Below are 20,518 nucleotides of genomic sequence, written 5' to 3' on the forward strand. Positions count from 1 at the left end.
GCCCCCTGCTGAACCTCTACAGATAAAAATATGTGGTTAGAATATTTTTCAGGAACAGCTCAAGTACAACCAAGCATCAAGCCTGTCACAAACTGGAAGATGTTGGACAACCATTCTCACTGAACACAGGGAAGAACGTCTTCCTTCACACACGGAAAAGCCAGATGTCTTCTGGAGAAAAACTTTATGGAGAAACCTAATTTTGGACTACTTAACCTTTATGAGAAAAAGAATGAGATGGGTGTGAATACAACTGTAAAGGGGAGCTTCATGCTGAGGAATTGTTTCACTGGGGTTTAATTAAAAAAAAAAGAATCGACAGTGGAAGTTGTTAAATCCTCTTCATTTCTTGTCCTCACTCCCTTAGTTTGGTCCTTCTTAACTCTTTCTGTTTCCTTTCTTTTTACCTTCCAAAAAGGAAGGCAACAACATATCATATTTCTGTCCTTGCCTTGCATCTTTCTCTCCTATTTCCTTGTGTCCTTCTCCTTTCCTTTATTGCATCCTACCCCTGTTCTTTCTTTCTCCTTTGTCTTTCTTCCTTCCTTATTATTCCTTGTGCCACCTCCTTCCCCTTGTGGCATGCCTTGTTTCTTCTATGTACCCTCTCTTTTTCGTACCCTTATATCCTTACTTTCTTCTTTTCCTCTCCTTCATTTATCCCCTTATTCCTTCTTTGTGTCCTTTTCTCCTTTCTTGCATTCTACCCCCTTCATTCTATACCTTTCTTCTACCCTTGCGTCTTTGTTCTACCTCTCTTCCTTACATTATTTCCCACCTCCCCTGCATTAATGGCCCTTCTTTTCTTCCTTCCCCTGGATACTTCTTCGTTCTTTGTACAAACGTTTACCATGTATTAATAGAGATTTTATTATTTTATATTTTATGGTGAATGCAAAGGTTGTGATTTCTGGAAAGTTGACTTCACCCTGAGCTTAACAGATCATGTCTGTCCAGATAACAGATAAATGTGTCTTTGTGAAGGTGTTCCAGCATGTTGAATAAATTCCCCGGAGAATGAAAAGCCTTTTACTGCACAGTCTATTTTTCACGACAATGTCCAGTACAATTTATTTCTCAGTATCAGCTGAGGATCCTAACTGTTTTTAGCAAAAAGAAAGAGACCTTGAGAGTCTCGGTTACGTTAACAAGCAACCATTGTAATTTCTCAGACACTGCTGTAGAGCATTATGTGCAACAGCGAGAAAAACTGTACTGTTTGCTTTTAACATCTATTGACATAGGAGCAGACTTTTCTTTACTGCCATGAACACCTTGGTTTTCTGTTGTTCATTTTGGCCATTTCTCAACTTTTTTGCCAGTAGGACAGTACTTTACGTTCACCTTGAACATTTCACATGGATAGAACGTACAGATCTTAAACTCTCTTCTCTTTGGATCTCAGGTTTTTCTATAGGATGTAGACCCTGTGAACTGGTCTGGCTATGGAAGAAAGCTGTTTTTTGTGCCTGGTGAACACTTTCTGTGGCCATATGTTTCTGCTAAAACCCCAGATGGCCACCCATTTTCAGTTTTCTGTCAGCAGCCATCAGACTTTTATTTAAAATGTGCTGAAATATGAAGGAGTGCCATGCAGTCGAACAGGGTTCCCAGGACATTTTGAAGAGAAACAGGCCCACAGCATCTTACATCTCCCACCATAGTGAGCCTCTTAATTTATTCCTGAATTTATTTGCAACTATATAAACTAAAAGGTTTCTCGTTGTCTAACAGATTCTCAATTAAGTTGGAATTTTTCATCTGAATACATCCATCCATTGTCCATACCCATTGGGTCACTTCAGAGCAGGTGGCCGTCCCCAACGGTCATTGAGTGGGAGATGGGGTACACCTTTGAGATATTGGAGTGCATCACTGGGCAATAATTTGAATATGCAAACTGCCTAATTTGGGGATAACTTTGACTTATGTGACATATTGCTTCCAATAGGTTCCTTTTCATGTGCAGCAGATGCATATTAGTGATGGTAACCTCTGATTCACCCTAAACCCATCTGGAATGTTCTTTGCCAAAGGCTTGATCTTAGTTTTCCCAAAGCACACAATCTCAGAAAAGATTATCAAGTTCCACATGTTTATATTTGGGATGGTAAGTCATGAAAGGCTTTATTTGCATAACTAATTAGCACGTGGTTGATGCCCAGAAGATAGTTATGGTCCACTAGTTAGAGATGACACATTCTGATCAACTTCAAGTATAAATAAATACATTTTAAGGGATACAACTGTGTGTTTTTCTTTTTAAATGTTATTTGAGCTACTGCTATAAATAAAATAACACTTTTTTTCTTACCGTAAAAGAGTCAAGTGAGAAAAACGACTTTACACCAAAGCTAAACGGGCAGCGTTCCTCGGTCCGTTTGCTTGGAAGTCTGTCTTTCTTGCAGAAGCAGTCATGGATGGGCGTGTATGCTCCACTTCGTGTTTTGAAGCTCATTGGGTTTGATACATCAGTCGCACAGCAAGGGTGTTTTTAATAGCCTCGCCTCCAAACTGATCTGCATGCTTGTTTGCTGCGATCCCCGCCTCCAGACTGCAAATCAATTTCCTTGTAGCCTTTCCATCAGGTTTTTCCTTTATGGGGACTTTGATGGTTTGCTTACTGATTGCACACTCTGTCACACCACTATCTATTCCAGGCCCCCACCAACTGTGTAGCATGTCGCAGACATTTCTCACCGTCCACCAATTTAGTTTTGAGATATTTCCAGTTGGGTTGATGTTAAAGCAAACATGCCAAGATTAGAAAAGATTACAGAAAAGGGTCCCACGAGGAAACTCTGTCCTCAAGAATAGACATCAAACTGCATCAAAAGTTTTGAAAGAAAATGATGTTCTGCAGATTTTGCTTCAAAGTAGCAATAAAACATGCACGCAGTGTAGATCTCAGAAGAATGAGTCTGCCGTGCTGTGGACAGCACATCCTTTGTGCTCATGGTTACAAAAATGGCATGTGGAGCATGCATTAATGGGTTCCTAAAAGATGTGAGCCAACTGCCTAAAACTTGGTGACATATGCTATATTTTCATGCAGGCTGGAAGTTGGCCCAAGGCCTTTATAGACAGACAATTTTTTTCACATTTTGTCACGTTGCAGCCACACATTCCACCCCCTTTTAGTCAATACGTTCTTGTAGTGGAAGTCTTTTGGGGGCATTTCTGCACATATAGATACTAAAACCTTTACCCACTCTGCAAAATAACTCGAGCTCATTCAGTCCAGATGGAGAGTTAGACTAAACCTTTAGGTTCATTATCATCTTAAAAATTGAAGTTTAATTTTAGTTGCTCAAAACTGTCGGGTGTATTGAAATTAATTAATTTGACCATTGTGCACTGATAAATGCCTAATTTATTTGAAAAGGTTGAAGTCATTTTTATATTCATTAGACAGAAATATACAAAGGGTTTTAAAAAAACTATATTTTATATAAATAATGTTAGTTTTGATAATTATGGCTCATTGTATTTTCTACCATTTTTTTCTTCCATTCAACTTTCCATAGTGCTTGGATACACGGTAGACTTGTTTTTCAATGGCTTAATGACCTACTTTCCTTGCTTTGGAATCTGCTGGACAGCTGTTAAGTCAGAAGACTTCTCCATGATCTTGTAGGCCTCAGCATAACATTTCACTAAAAAAGTCTTCTTTAAATTGATATGAAATATTTTATTTTTCTGGAAAACTGGATTTTTAGATTTTCGTTAAGTCTTAATAAAATAAAAAATGAACGAGTTAAGACGTTAAACTAAATTACGAAATTAAAGGCAAGTCTCACTCGGGACGCTATTAATGATAGAACCACCTGCTTTGATGATGAGTAGGATTGATTTCGGTATTCTGAACTGCATTAATCGGTTTTCTTAAAAAGCCAAAACATATTTTTGGCTCTATGTAATGTTAATGTGATTTATTAACATTAAGTTGTTGGTGTTATTGTTATGATTAGTTTAAGTCTAGTCTTTCGCATCGAGACGAAAGCAACACGCTGCGAGACAGCGCGAGCGTAAACAGTCCTCAGCTTTCTCACATCCAGCTGCACCAGCGGGACAACAGCCGCCCCTCCTCAGAGCCAGAGCGCTGACGCTTTTCTTCTTTTTTTTTTTTATTTTACGCACAGCCATGATTCTGACGCACAGGTGAACTTCTCTTCCCTCAACCGCGCAGCAGCAACAACTTAACGTGGAGTAAAGTGTTTTCCTCTCTAACCAACCCGAAACTTCACGCGCTCCTCACTTGAAAAGCTTAAAAGTTGAACTCAGAGCCATGTCCAGGAAGAAGGCAGCGAAGGGCAAAGGGACCTCCAAGAGCCCAAAGGCGTCTCCGAGCAGCGGGCGGACGGCGAAGGGTCTGGCCGCAGCCGGCGCTCCGTCCTCGGCTCTGGTCTACCCGAGCAGACCGTCCATCAGCAACAGCGGCGAGTTTTACGACATCGCTTTCAAGGTAAGCAGAGCTGGCATTTTGAACGCCTCCCGAAACGCTCGTGCCGGTGAACCTGCCAGTCAGAGAAAGCACGTGCAAGTTTTCCCAGCTGCAAATTCCACTAATTCAGCTTCACGCGGGCTGCTTTAATTCTGTAATGCATCGTATACCTAAAAAAAAGTGAACTACAGTGCGTAAGTGAGATTTTATTAGCGATTATTTGAAAGTTTCACAGTATTTTGGTAACATATGGGAGCGTATGTGTTGTACACAAAAGTAAAATACGAAGGGCTTTGAAAATGAACAAAAACAAGTTGCATTTTCGACGCATTCTATGTGGTAATTGTCGGTTACTGTCAATATTTTTGAAGAAATACATTAAAATAGTTGTTTTCACATCCTCTGAACGTCTTTTACAGTGCTTGTAAACCTAAAACGGCCAGTAGTCTTTGTTTGGGATGCGGGTTGTCTATATAGTTTAATATTTGTGTAGTGCGCCACAGTCCAGTGCAATAACCCAGAGGAGATGATGGAGACAGGTTTCTATAATTAATGAGATCAATTAACTGCAGAGCAGGATGAGGCTTTTGCTGGAGCAGGAGTCCAGCTGATAAAATGTTTATTGCACCTACACACCCTGCAGTAGTAGAACATAATAATATATCTTTGAAGTTATCATCATTAAAGCATACATATACACAAATTAGATGGAATATTTTAATGCTGTAAGTGAGGTTCATGACTGTATTTTATAATTCAACTTTGACCTGAATTGAGACATTTAGCAATGCATTCTATATTGTTTAACAAAGCAAGAAAAATTAAATGGTAACTTTTTTTGTTGTTGTTGTTAAATGGAGATTTTGACCAAAGATGAGTTGGCCTGGATTGTTTCTAATCCAAATGGATGTTTTCAGTCTTTAAACGCATAAAAGAAGAACAAGCATTGTGAAATTCATACAAAATCAAACAATCCTATGCATTTTTTTTTTGCGCTAATACACAATTGTGAGATTATTCTAAATTTAATATATTGGGTTTAAGTGACATTGCTATCTGCAGGTAGCAGTGTTTCTTACTTCTTTTCCACAAAAACATTGTCCCAATGGAGCTCAGTGCTGCCCCCTATAAGTGCAACAGAGTACTTTCTTCCTCAACATGTGCATTTTTATTATGTATTTTTGGCCAATGAGAAGATCAATTCAGTTTATTCATATAGCACATCATCAGAAGGCACTTTACAAAAATCCATCCAATCATACACACATTCCAGAAAAAGACTGTGACTCACATTTATTTGAAAGTGGATTAAATGTGTAATCAAACATGCATATTGGTGATATAAAGAGAAATGGCAATGGGCATGTGTGACACAGAGCCACAAGAGGTGAGGCAAAGCACACCATTGCCTCGCCTCGCCCTGCTTCCAACTATCTGAATGAGCAAAGTCAGCAATTTTGACCATAAAAATGATCAAATCATTCAGGAAACAACTTTCTAGAACAGTCTAGTGGGCATATTGATTGTTCTCTTGTCATTGTTGGCATTTGACTTGTCATAGTGACTCACCTGCCTCCCCTGATTGCACCTCACTGCACTAATGGAAAGCCAAATCAGAGGCTTGTGTTGAATTATGTCCAGTTCCTGAATAACTTGGATTCCTTTTAATTCTTTGGAAGTGCGTTATCATCACAGTGCGTACGATTTTTGTTTCTTAATTTTTTGTTTTATTGACATGTTTTGCCATGATACAACCACAAACTCTTAAGGCAAAATGACTAATAATGGTGATTGATGTGGGTTTCTCCCAGAAAACCTGCCAAGCCCAGTGGTTAGGGGCACTAGGGCAGTCCACCACTACTGCGTTTTTGTGTTGAAAAATATGGAGGTGCATTATAATTTGGAAGAAAAAGCGTGTGAGGCCAACGGGCAAGTGCAAGGACGATGCAATTCATTGCATCAGCTACAAACCGAAAGACTGGTGAATAAAAAAAAACCCTGTTTAAAAATACACAAATGACACTTAGCCTGGTGGAGGGCTAGTAAAGCCTGGTGGCCCACCAGGCTTATATTACCCTATGGCTCTACATAAATCACTTCATAGGCTGAGGCAGACTTAGAAAAGCTGAATGGAAATGCAGCAGTTTTAGAATTTTGTTTGCAAAAGTATTACACCATGTATTATTTTCCTTCTACTACAAAATTATAAACTACTTTGTTTTGAAATCCCTGTTAATCACATTGAAGTTTATGGACTGACATGACAAAATGTGGACATTTTCAAGGGTAAGGATACTTTTAGTAGACACTATGCTATAAATAAATGTAAAAGGTTTGAGGGCCAGTTTTATTCTAATGCTAATGCTCTACTGCTCTCAGTCTGCAGTCTCCACATGCTTTAGACCAAGCCGTGCATAAAGGGATGTAATTACTGTTAAATGCATGCAGTTAAGCAGTTCACAGTAGCTTTCCAGTGTGATGCAAAAATATGTTGAACCTACAAGTGTTCTTTATATTTAGGTTTTTTGAATTTATATTGGACTCTATAGAGCTTCCATTCAAACATTTATGTAAATGTTTCACACAAAACCACTGTCTGTTTCCTTTTTATGACAAAAACTGAGTTGAACAATGCCTGTTAGGTCACACCCAACGGTAAACATATTTTCTTAATCCATGCCACCATTAGTGTTTTAATAGGCAGAGTGTTTCTTTTAAGACCCACTTTTTTAAACTTGCTTTTTAGCGTAATACTGTGTGTTATTGTTTTGTATGTTGCTTTTAATTTATTTATTTCTTACACTTTGTGCAGCACTTTGTGACTCTGGTCTGTGAAAAGCGCTATAGAAATAAAGTTTACTTACTTACTACTTACTTACTTTTGTGTTTACACCAAGAGAAACATGTTGAAAATATGAAATGTCAGTCGTATAACATGAGGAACAACTGAGATGTGGACTGCATGTGAACAAAGTGATATCTGGGAACTTTATCGACCGATGATGTCGACAGTGTTACTTTTCCAATATATGAGCAGGGCTTAAGAGATTTAAATATTAAACACTTAATAGATTAAGCGATGGATAATCAGGAACGACGGACCACAGCTGGAGACCGCCGAGGTAATTAGAATTGTAAAATGCAAATGGAAGACTTAATCATAACCAGCTCTGAGGAAATGTCAATCCAATCTTCCGTCACTCTGGCACGGACAGCCCGTCTCTGCATCAAAGCGACACATTTGAAACTGTTAACTGTTTTAAATGTTGCATCTAATCACTGGAAATGAATGATTATATTTAAATTTCATCAGGTGGATAACCATATGCTGTGTTGTTTCTGCTTTAGGTGATGCTGGTGGGGGATTCAGGCGTGGGAAAGACCTGTCTGCTGGTCCGCTTTAAAGACGGAGCCTTTTTAGCCGGCAGCTTCATCTCCACCGTCGGCATCGATTTCAGGGTATGCACTCACACACGCTCACATGAAGACATTCTGAAGGTCAATGTGTTCAGAGGTAATCACCTTTGGATGCTTCTTTTACAATGCCATGAAAAACAACTGGTGGATTTTGAAGGTTTCGGTATTTTGTCATGTTACAACCACAAACATTCATGGATTCTATGTGACAGATCAACAACTCTTGCATAAAAAATGTCGTGGTTTTCAATTTTCTTTTACAAAGACAGATCTGAAAATTACAACAGGCTTTGCTCAACTACTGTTTTACTTTCAAGTCTTGCCATGTTGTAGTTCTTGCTGTATGTTGAGGTTCCAACTGGACGGTTAATCTCTACCTCGGTCTCAATCGTTTTGCAGCTTCTGACAGGTTTTTTTGGGACTGGCCTTATTTGACTCTGCTGGCCTTATTTGACTCCAACCAGCTTCCCTGTTGATGCATTCCCACAGTATGATGCTGCTAGCCATGTGTTTCACTGTGGAGACGGTGTGATGTGCTGCAGTAGTTTTCTGTCACACATTGCAAGTTCAGTTTTTTTTGTTCAGTTTTTTTTGTTCAGTTTTTTTTTCTTCTAATCTTATCCCTGCATCAAAAACATACCTGGAGTGTTGCTTTGATTCTTCCATGCATGTTTTGAGGAATCCTTTAGCTTCCTGTGGCAACCATTCAGCTCTGCTAAACGCCAGGGTGGACATGGCTCTGCCTTCGAAAGCTGCAATTTCGAAGCGACTCCTTCACTCAACTCCTTCAGACTAGCAGAAGCAATTAATAGAGTTAGTTAATAGTTAATAGAGGAGCAATGTTGTGATGACGTTTTGAAGGCGGAGCTTCAGAAAGATTTGAACTCTGCCACGGCCAGAAGGCGGAGCTTCAGAAAGAGGAGGAGTTTTTAAAGAGACAGAGGCCTAATTTCAAGGCATTAAATTAGGAAGTGAAATTTCTCTCTGTAGCCCTTTTACAACAACCAAAGTTAAGTTTGTAAAATAGTTGATTATTTTACAAAGTGGCACTACATCTCTGGAAAACACACAATACTGTCTCTTTAAATATAAAAATAAAAGCTTGGATTGATCTGATTTTCCATTTTTGTTGTGGCTGTAGAAATAACATGGCAGTCACATGAAAATAAGAACTTGAACAAGACAGAATATGAACATCAAAGCATATGACTTCTGCTTCATGAATCCCTCTGTTAAATATTTAATCTGTATTATGACTGAGATTCCCTTTCCTCTAAGGTGTCTCAGATGAATATTATAATGACATCATCAGAACTATTTTCCACAATAATTACCTTCCTTCAGGAAAGAACGTAGCCTTAAATCTAGAATCCCTTTTCCTAACCTCATTAGTAGTTTTCCCTTGAACCAGATATTTTCCACACCAAACACGTTTGACCTGAATGAAGCAAACATATCAACAATAGTTTAAAAAGACTCTGTATATTGATGGGTGAATGGATTGTTATTTGTTTTACTGCTGGTGGCAAACCAAAGTACTGTCTACAGTGCCTTGTGGGACAATTACAGAGAGGTGCCACTACGGCAATAAAAAAACATAGTCACCCATTAATTGTGGCTGCTGAGGACTAGGAGAGGTGACCGGTCTCTGTCTTTTTCTGCCTTGCTGCTCCCTGAAGCAGGATGCCCACAGAATCTGCTTTAGCGAAACCCACCCCACCACCACCACCACCACCCAGGAGGTTTCTGAGCCCTGATTCACTGACGCTGTCAAGCAGAGCTGCTTGTAGGGGAACAAATGGAGTAGAAAGATGCTCAAATCAGGTCAATAAACACAGAACTGAAAGGTGGGATTGAGCAGAGCAGCAGATTGCTTCAGGATATGTAATAATTGACACGTATACACACTAGTTTGGTTAATCACAACTAAAGGTAAGGTTCTGGCGTCTCTATTAACTTTATCTTATAGCAGTATTTCAGTAGAACATTGTTTTGTCTCAATATGTCAGGGAGACTGATTACCTAAGTGTAGTTTTGTGTTTTTGTTCACAACATTGATTGCTTCCTATTTTAGATCCAAACTCCTCTAAATATATCCTTTTTCATCTGCTGTATTTGAAACTTCTTTGATTCTTAGTTTTTTTTTTTTTTTGTTGGAGTCACTACACTCCCACTCACTCGCTGTAACCGAGTCAGCCGCCGTTGCTACGGCTGCATACCAGTTCTCTCTGCCCAACGAGTTTAGCTGAACAAAAATGGAGTTTGCTTTCGCACACGGTGACCCTCAGGTAACGGAGGGAAATGCTTCGGGTAGAACAGTTAGTCCTGACTGAGATTTCCTGTTGACTAGCAAAAAAATATAGAAGATTTTGAAGCTGTGCCCTAAAAGCAGGTCACTGCATAACAGCCCAGTGGCAGATATTATGCAAAGAGGAAAGGTCAAAGGTTCCTTTCTCCAAATCCTCCAACCTAATTAAAGGGTGTGGCAGTAGGGGATGCTGTATCAGAAAACAAAATGTGTTGAGTTAGAGGGTCTGGTGCCTCTGGTGACTTTGTTAAAAACTATGCAGCCTGTTTTTTTCAACACCAAAAAACATGCAAACATTTCTCACACAAAGAACAGAACGTTCAGTCTGTTACAGGCCTGATGTTTATCTTGCAATTATTAATAATTGATCGCTGTGGTAGATAAGTTACTGCATGCTTTTGGCTAATCTGCCATAGTGGTAGATTAGCTGCCACCTAATTTAAACACCTGCTGTACTGATGATCTGCCAGAGACTTGGTGTTTGGGTCGCCTTTTTATTGTTTTATCTGAACTGGAATGCCAAATTCTGCAGCACTTTACATGTTAAGGTTGTCAAAGTCAAGCTAGCATAACTGACCTACTTCCTTCTTCCTCACTAATTATTTTTTAATTGAAACTTTTTCCTGATCCGATTATCTAGTTGTCGTAGTGCTGATAATTAGTTGCAAAGCACTGTGTCCCTTTTTCTTTTTCATATCAGGCGTACATTTAAGATTTAACTCGTTGGGTTGAGAACTTGACAGCTAAAACCAATGGCTGTCATCGTCAGTGAGCAGCTTTTTTTGTCATCCAGCAAAGAGCTGGGGGGCCAGTGGCAGGATCTAGAGCCAGTGACGTCATGCTGCAATGTGTCCATAACCACTTACATGAGAGGTATTCATATTTCATCCACGACACTAATGCTCATCATCAGCCGTCAGTGGAGACGTTGGCGTTTTATTCACCCAAAACCTTTAAAGTTTCCATCACTTTGCGGCTGGTTTCACTCATTATCAGCAGACTGAATGTTCAAGGAAAGTACTGCCAGAGCTGCTTTATTCAAAGAGCCTTCTAATTCTTGTCAGGCCCACGTTCATACATCTAGACGAAGTAATTATAGTGTGTGATGTGTTTTGTAAGGACTTTTTCTCCAATATGTGACAGATTGAATGCGGTTTTTAAAGCTACTTTGTTTTGACTTTAAAATCACACTGAACATTTAAATAGTTCTTCCATTATGACTGCTCTAAATCTTTCCTGAGCCATCCTGTGTGTTTCCAGATCATTGCATTGTCATAATATAGTTTATTGGTATTAATGGCAATAAGTAAAAATACAGAACATCTGAAATGTAACTGGAACCACTCAACTAAATAACTGTGATAGCTTCAACCTGAACCCAACCAGTGTCTATAGCTCCCAAAGTTGATTTGTTTTTCAAATTTTTACATTCAGCTAAAATCTGTGACACCAGACTTTAACCTTGAGAAGCTTGAAATGCAGATTCAGGTTTTAGCCAATTCCAAATCCTTCTCCAGAAAATATTTTTTCAATTTCTGTTTTTTTTTCTTCATATTTTAGATGAACCAAGTAAGTAAGTAAGTGTAGTCTTGAAATGATAATTTCATTAATTAAAAAAATATATATATATATGTTGAAACTCTTCCATGGGCGCCATGTTTACAGACTCTCTTTCCTGTTGTTCAGACATGTCAATGATGGCAACACAGTGTGATTATTGGCAATCACAGTTGAGTACAGCAGACTCCAGACTGCATCAAACATCTTTCTGGTAAAGTCATCCAGTGTGCCTGCTGCTGTAAATAACATCTGATCTGTGTCTTCTGTCACCAGCCATGGCTGCTGCTTCTCCCTCTTTCCATCATTCAACTTTAATAATTATCACATTAAAACACACACCTTGCTGTCTGCTCATATTCACCATGACAGCTCTGCTGGATGTTTCTGATGCAACCCTGCTGAAGCAACAAGTCTCCCAACGTTGTGTGGTGTGAGAGAGTTGGAGTCGTATCAATCTGTCACAGGGTGATGTGTTCATGGCCGGTCCGATTTTTGAAACTGCTCTAGTCTAATTTTTATGCTTTGTGCTCGGAGCGACGTCATGCTTTATTATTTATCTTATTATTATTTGTATAATTCTTGGTGTAGAGCTATCAAATAAATTTGTAATTTAGTACTTTTATGTATGTGCTTAAAAAAAGAGAAATGTTTTAAGTCAATTCAGCTCTGCTTTTTTGTACCGGATTAGTATTGGTCAATACTAAACCTCAGATATCGGTACCAGAAGTGAAAAAAAATGGATCGTTGCATCCCTACTTTATTCTTTTGATGTGTTCAATTTCAGTGATTTGTATATTCTAAGAGTTTTGCAGTGATCAGTGTTTGCTGTGGCAAGTGGAACTGAACACAAAAAAGTTTTGTTACACACATTTAAATTGTAGTTTAACAAGGCAGGCAGTTAGTTTAAATAGACTAATATAGCTTTTTTTTTTAAAACTGAATAGGTATAAGCACTTTGCATTCTGATGGTTTAATAACCTATGTAACAGTTAGAAAAACAATCAATATTTGTTATTGAACTCATATGTCTATTAATTCAATAATGTAGCAACAAAAAGGGCTTTTGGAATTGAAAATGTTGCTTATTTTGTCAACATACAGTCTTTAAATTAATTAATTACAGACCCTGTAATTAACTCAAATAGAATTTTTAATGGGGTCTCAGCACTAATATAAATTTCAAATGAGATGTTGCTCAACTAGGTGTGAGAGGGCAGTTCAGGCTAAATGAAACTCTGTATATATATAATTTCATGTAAATTCCAAAAGTACAATGTTTTATCTAGAAGGAAATAAAGAGCTACTTTAATCATCTTTTGGAGATGTATTCCAGTCTTTGTGCCCATCAGGCACTGAAGTGTAGTAAAGTACTGCTCTTTAGTTAATATATGCAGTTAATGCAGGAGTTGGAGTTAAAAAGCAGCACTTTCCAGTACCGTCAGGGATGTGCTCCAGTGACCTTTGCAATAATGACGTGAAGGTGTCAGAAACCGAGAAGCAGAGGGAAAGTTTTTCTGGAAAAGAGGGTGGACTTGCGCCAACTTTATGTGCTGTTTATATTTTTCCTGACAGAAAGAGATGACGCACCAGACATCAAACGTCAAACGCTGCCCTCACTCCCTATTGTTTTCTGTCTTTCCCAGCGAGGCCTCAGTTAGAATTGCTGATGAGTTTCATCCGTTTCCACACTGGAAGAAGTTTTATTTTTACTAACACCCCTTCACCTCTGAGGCTTGCATATAAATATGTGCGTCTAATTTTTTCCGCCCCTTATTTCCATAAACTTTTTTTTGTCTTTTTAGAGTTCTGTCATCTCGAGGCACTTTTACCACAAAAAGTCATTTGAGTTCAATTATACATACATTCTAACAATCCCTCTTAGTGAGCATGCGTGTGGTGACAGTGGAGAGGAAAACCTCTCCTTTAACAGGAAGGAAACTCCAGCAGAATCAGTACCTGGCTCAGAGAAACATTACATAAACTTGTGTGCTGCTCCTTCATACACAAACAGTTGTTACTTTGACCTTTTTGCTTAGTTCGGTTATAACAGCTAAATGGTTGAATAGTTATATCTTTGTTGCATGTACAAGTGTAAGTGTTTTGTTTTGTTTTGTTTTGTTTTTTTTTTGCTTCTTTTCAACTTAAAAAGTTGAAATATCCTCTAATCCACTCCTGTCTTTTTCTTTATAAGAACAATATAATGAATACAGTTTTATTTAAAAGCACTTAAAAACACAATTGGCCAATGTGTTGTACACTTAAACAAATAAAACATCAAAACAAAACAACAATCAAGAGTTACAACTTGTTCACTCCATAAACCATGGTGTGAACATACCAATTTACAACTAAAATGCTCTTGTGTATAGCAGTAGAGACATGGTTTGATATATATATTTTTTTTTTTCTTTAATTGGAAAGTGGTTGGATATGGAGAAACGGTCTAAAATGGAGTGTACTAAAAACTTTATCTTGAACTTTTTTAACTCGTCAGCTTACATGGGATACAGAGAAACCAGTTTTTTGACGATTCATCACAGATTACTTAATTATGACACTCAAGACATTTAAATTCTCAACAGAAAAGAAAGAGTTGATCAGCAAACATAAAAAAAAAGTCTTTAAAGTGACATTTCTTCTGTTCATTGCATTGCGTGACTGTCTGGTTTCATCCATAACCTCTTCAAGGTGACGCTACTGCTGCTTTAATGCAACAGCTTCTGATCACTGAACTCTGTTTCTTTGGATTCTTCCAGGAAAATCAGCTTAATTCTTCCTACTCCAACTCCTGCACACTGATGGCCTGGACTGCTGCCAAAACTAAGAGCCTTTCTTTTGCTCTTCTTCATCGTTGCTGTATCTTTTAGTCAAGCAGTGACCTGAAGCTTGCAGCCTGCTGATGCTTGTTCTGGTCTATGCTGTGTTTTTGTGTCTGATTTGGTTTTAAGGAAGTGATGAACCAAACCGGCAATTAATTAGCACAATTACTTTGTCCTTAACGAACCCTGTCAGTTATCTGTGCTACATAATGCTGGAACTAATAAATAATATGGCAGTTGAGTAATTTTTTGATTAATTTCTTGATTAAATAATCAAATACATGCAGGTTTTCTTTCAAAGCCTGCATTTACAGTCTGATTGGGAACATTGTTTCAGTTTATACAATTAGGTTTTCAGATGCATTGTAAAAAAAAAATAAATGTAGCTTGTTACATTGTTTCAATGGTTTTGTTAATGGGCATTTATTGGCAGTAAAATCTTTTTGTATTGATCTTTCTCAATACAGAAAGAATGGAGAGCGAATAAACTGAACCTTGATGATCTTATTTTTACTTTTGTTAACTAATCTGTTTTTTGTATTTTTGTTTTTTTGCTCTAAAACAGTTGCAGATGAGCTCCTCCTCGATATTTTAAGCTGTAACTATAGAACTCCATCATAACCTTACAGGAATATTTCAGTGTGGTTTTATGTGAGTTACTCTCCTCTAAGGTTTTTGAAAATCTTTCCATGAAGTCGTTCTGAGGCAGAATGTTCCATCGTTTTTTAGCTTTTCATGCTGACATCTAGACTCGTCTTTGCTCAGGATGATTGAGAATCATCCATCTGCTTGTGGCTCCAACAACTCCTAGATCATGTCAGTAAAACCTTTTAGGCTCTTCCACAGTGAAGCCATCACCAGCTTTGCATTTTGGGTTGCGCTGAGGTGCCAGCTTTAATTTTAAAAAATTGTCTGCTTTCATTTTGCTATGACAGATCCTCGTACTGCCAATAGATGGGTTATATGTCAAATGAGCAGGAAGCTGCTGATTAACGTGGAAACCTTCACAAGCTCCACATTGCTCTGTGAGTCATAGGCTCTCATTATAAAACTTTTCTCTCCCCCCTCTGTCTTTCTCCAACAGGTTTAGTTCTATTGTTGGTTTTAGCTCAAGAATAGTTGCAGCTTTTCAGCTCAAATGGAGCCATTATCCAATTATTCAGTGCTTCCTCTTTTGCTGTGAAAGAACAGACTGGGCTTACTGCAGATGCTATATTTTAGTTTGTCATATTTCTGGGGAGGCCACAAAGACGGTCTTGACTTAATTGTTCATAAAGTCGTCACTTTTCTGCATTTGTCTCGTCATGCTGTAAATTAGAACATGTGTTCCCCTGAGGGTCATCTCTCAGATCAAGTCAAATTTATTGGTAAGGGACATTTTAGTAACAAGGTAGATCAAAGTGCTTTACTCATAAAAACATCATGGGTTATGAAATGATCAATAAGCATTATATTTTGTCACATTAGAAGTATTCTTTTGAAAATAACCTTTTTCACTAAGCCCACATTTAATACTCAAGTCTTAAATGTCATGTTTTCATCAGCTGTAAGCAGGAAATCATAATTAACAGAAATAGACTTGACGTTCAAAATGTTCACAATGAAGCAGAGTTTAACTTAAAGTATCCAATCATCGTCCAAAAAACTGGACAACAGTTTCTGTCAACATATAATAAATTATTGTAGCTGTCATAGTACACCTTATCATTTCTATTGGAATATATAAGGTTACATTATTTTCTGTGGTGTTTTTTTTCCTATTTATTTTTAACAGAGGGCTCCTAATAGAGATCAGATCAAATGCTTTGAAAATTCACCCAAAAACTGTACATTTTGTACAGTTTTAGATAATGGAGGCTGTGAATTCCTTCTCTTCTTGTTCTCATCATCTTTAGCTTCTGAAGCAGTTTGGCTTCCGTCTCTAGTGGTTACTCAGCAGCTGTTTTCAGAGTGAAATGTTGCTGGGAACATTAAGCATGAGATTACAGTAAGCTGTCTTTCCTAAGAGCGTAAGGCAGCATGTTCATGGGAAACGTGTTCATTTGAGAGCTGGCGGTAGAACAGAAACAGAGGAACATGCTGGATCTCCTGACTGTGATCTCTGCAATTAAATGAGTAAATTAGACTGTTGTTTACTGGCATACTGAGGAGCACATCGCCTTCCAAAAGTATTCATGCACCTTAATCTTGCATTTTGTCAGGCTGAAACCATTTTATTGGGATGTTGAGCACAAGCACAAAAGGGTGCATCATTGTGAATTGGAAGAAAAAACATTTTTTTAAAGTAATCTGAAAAGTATAGGGTTCACATGTACTCACCTCTGTTTTTAGGGATTCACAATCTACTGCGAATGTATCACCATTACAATATCGTGTGTACAAAGGATAGTTTGGAGCAGAATATTTGTTGGCAAAAGTATTCAATGTGTTTTGAACCTGCGTTTTTCATGCTAACATAACATTCAGCCAGAGAGTCTTATGGCAACAGATGTTCACACTGGAGATTATAAATGATGCCCAGTATGCTGAATGTCACACAGTGACGGAAACACAGATGAGGAGGAAAGAAGAAAGTAGGCATGTATGACAACTGAATTTGTAATCACAACATCTATCATAATTAAAGATTTTCTAATCTCTTGCTGCCCTAATAAGAATAATTTTCAAAAACAGATAAAGAAAAACAATACTTGAAAGATTCACTAAAAAATGCAGGTTAACTGTCAACAAGATGAGCATAACTTCAGGTCATCTGTTTATAATTCCTGTGGTTTTTTTTCACAGGGTTAAAAATTGCAGGGTTAAAAAAACCCCCCGGCAATTTAAATTTCTTTCAGTATCACACCACCCCATTTACTCTAATGCTCCTAAATAGATTAAGTAAATATAGTCCACATCAGCATAATTTTCTTAGTACAAATCCAACTGTTGTGTGGGGAGCTGAGATGTTAAAGAAAATTAGTTAAAAAGTCGACTTGAAAAAGAAGTTGTCAAGATTATCTAATATTTTGAAGATACTTTGAAGATCGCAAAAAGGTGATCTATCCAGGTGAGACAAAATGGAGCGTATTGATTTGCATTCAAAACAAAAAGTCTGCAGCCCATCACCGTAAACACACCGTTCCTATGGTGAAATGAAAAGTGTTGCAGAGATCACAGATTTTCTTTGAAATGTGCGTGGGTTCAAAATACAACATTTTATTAGGGTAATTCATCTCCCGACTTTCAAGTCCAAACAGAACCTACCAATACCAACTGAGTCTGTGATGTTTGCTGCGTTACCAAGAAAAACCTGAAGCTGATTTTACTACTGTCATGGGGAAAAGTGAAGACAAATGATCCCAGCTTCTTTCTAAGCTACCCTGCGTTGTTGTAGTCTCTGTTTTGTACCCAATTCATTTATTCCTGGTGTGTGACGGGGCTGAAGTCGGTCTACTCCTGCAAACCTGTCATAAACAAACACACACACACACACACACACACAGTCCAGCCTGCTCGTCTGCTCCATTTTACCTTTTTCCTTTTTGCATCACATGACTCCTCAAGTACTTGTTGTACTCCCAGGAGACCGTTGTTATGGACGAGTAACCATGACAACATAGCAACTGTGTGGTGACTGCTTCTATCAAATTCTGCCCGTTTAGCGAGGCAGATGGCTCTCGGGCTTGTTTTGCCTCAGGTTTGCCTGAGGTGGAGATGTCGGCTGTTTGGACATCGCCATACCCGCTGAGTAACCGTGACAACATCTGGACACGGTGGCAGATTTTCAGATGGGTCTGTCACGCACCGTTTTGATTCTTGCCACGCTGGATGATGAAAAAGCTTTACCTCACACTCACAGCTGACTTGTGTTCTCTGAGAGCTGGAAGCCGTCCAAGTCAATCAGAGTGGTTCAGTGAAGGCTGCTGAACGGCTCCACCGGAGCGAGACGAGGTTAAAGTGTTGATCTGCTCCCCACGCAAGGCTTCACATGGAGAATTGATTTCTTCCAGTGAGAAACAAATTATTTTCTGCTCGCAGCAGAACGGGAATGGTTGATTGTATCTGAACCACTCATGAAAACATAACGCATGTTTCTGGCGTTGTCGTTGGGATTTGATTGGAAATGTTGAAATTTTCAACAAAATTTGAAATCTGGTCTCAAAAAAAAAGAAGTTTAAATCAGTTTAGGTTTAACCCACGTCACACGTCAAAGGACAGTTATCCCTGACTCTGGCAAATGCATGAAAACTTATGAATTCGAAGAAAAAAAAAAATCTTTAAAAATTGCTGTCTCTATGTTTTCTGGCATTTAGCAAATAGAAATAATTTTGGTAATTCTGACCTAAAACTTCATTTTGGTCTAACTTTTTCATTGGACAGAGGCATGTATGTCTTTTTATTCTGTGCATGTAAATATCTTTAAAAAATAAATAAGGGTGCGTCTCCAGATGGTGATGTCTGAAGCTTCAAAACCCACACCCTTTCTTCAACAGATGTTTTGCAGAACAGAAATTTTCTTTCCACTTTAGCCATCTGTATGTAAAGATTTTTCCACTTATCGACCACTTGCAAAAATATATAAATGTCCATAAAAGTTTCCACATACTCCACTAGCTGGGAGTAATCAAGCCACTTCTACTTTTGTTTGAAGGACTTAACCTTTCTATTGACAAATCTGCACATAGTCTGAGGGACGGCATTTCACACTTGATTTTAGTCACTCCATCATTTATAATTAGAAATGTTGTAGGAAGGAGGTCAAGTTAAATCAAAGGAGCAGGTCTCCCTTAAAACACAATGCTGAATCATTCAGTTCGCTGCCGCTCACACAGGATGTTAAATGTGTTTATCTGATGAATTATTTTATGTGGGTGAACGCAAGTGAATGAATTTTTAGTTGGCTGGAAAGAGCCGTTTGTTAGCAAACTGCTTCATCACTCGCGGTGTGAGGAAAAGACTCGTCTCTGATTTATTTATCGCAGTTGTGAGAAATCACAACACAGCTGCTAAAACTTCTGCTCCCTCCATATGGAGCGCCGCCTCTTCTTTATTTTTCACATGACTGCAACTTCACACAGGGTGCCCATTCACTTTGAGCAGTTTGTTCCAAGGAAATATTTTTAGCAAAATATTATCAGAAAAATTCTGGGATATTTTGCTGCTATTTTTTTAAATAATTATTTCTATTTTGGTCTGGCTTTGATTAAAACTTTTTATTTATAACAAAATAGTTTAAGTTAATTTAAAACAATCAGCCATCTGTAATGCAAAAGCAAAGAAATCCCAGGCTGCATAGGAAACGCGTACATTCACCATATTTTAACTCCAAGCACACATTTCACACTAATTCAACGGAATCTACAGTCTAGGTTCAAATCCATGTTAAATTCACAGACTGTCTGACTTTCTTTTAACCATGAGATGAAGTGAGAAGTCAGTTCAGCCGCCTCAGCCAGGAAATCTTCTTATAGTCTTATATTTAAGACATGCAGGACAGGATTCTGGCTACCAAACATCACATAATTGGCTTTTAAAAGCTGAATGTTGTAGATAATTTCATGCTTTTTACACGGGGACATTTTCAAAGGTATAGATTAGATTATTTCAGAAGTATTCAAATGTACAAAAAGATGCCATCAATCATTTAATTTAGCTTTATCCATTGTTGGAGATGAAGGATAATGATGTTGCAGCTGCTTGTCTTTCACCGCCTTAGAGGATCTGAGCTAATCATGTTTTTCTTAAGTTCTTTTTTTATTGTCAAATCACTCTATGGGTTATAGGTTATTATATAATTGTTGTGTGCTTGTGAATCCAGCTAGCTCTATGCATTCAAATCAGATTCATAGTTTTTGTAATACTTGCCATCACTTTCTTGTGCCACTGTGGGTGATATCTACATTTTGTTTCAGTTAAAATGTTCTACTTTTTTTGTTGGTTTTGGCTTAAAACATTAAAATAAACGGTACATGTATGCAATCCATCACT

General features: G+C 38.1%; 1 protein-coding gene across 1 annotated transcript in view; it reads left to right on the plus strand.

Moving 5' to 3' along the window:
- Nucleotides 1–3,890: 3,890 nt before the first annotated feature.
- The window catches only part of rab26 (RAB26, member RAS oncogene family), a 93,332-nt gene continuing 76,704 nt past the window's right edge, over nucleotides 3,891–20,518 (plus strand). Inside the window, exons 1-2 of the mRNA XM_016676552.1 lie at nucleotides 3,891–4,465; nucleotides 7,793–7,903. Coding sequence (XP_016532038.1) covers nucleotides 4,289–4,465; nucleotides 7,793–7,903 — 288 coding nt within the window. The 5' untranslated portion in view covers nucleotides 3,891–4,288. The remainder of the gene's footprint in view (nucleotides 4,466–7,792; nucleotides 7,904–20,518) is intronic.

The sequence above is a fragment of the Poecilia formosa genome, unplaced genomic scaffold, assembly GCF_000485575.1.
Source record: "Poecilia formosa unplaced genomic scaffold, Poecilia_formosa-5.1.2 Scaffold4, whole genome shotgun sequence".
NCBI lineage: Eukaryota > Metazoa > Chordata > Actinopteri > Cyprinodontiformes > Poeciliidae > Poecilia > Poecilia formosa.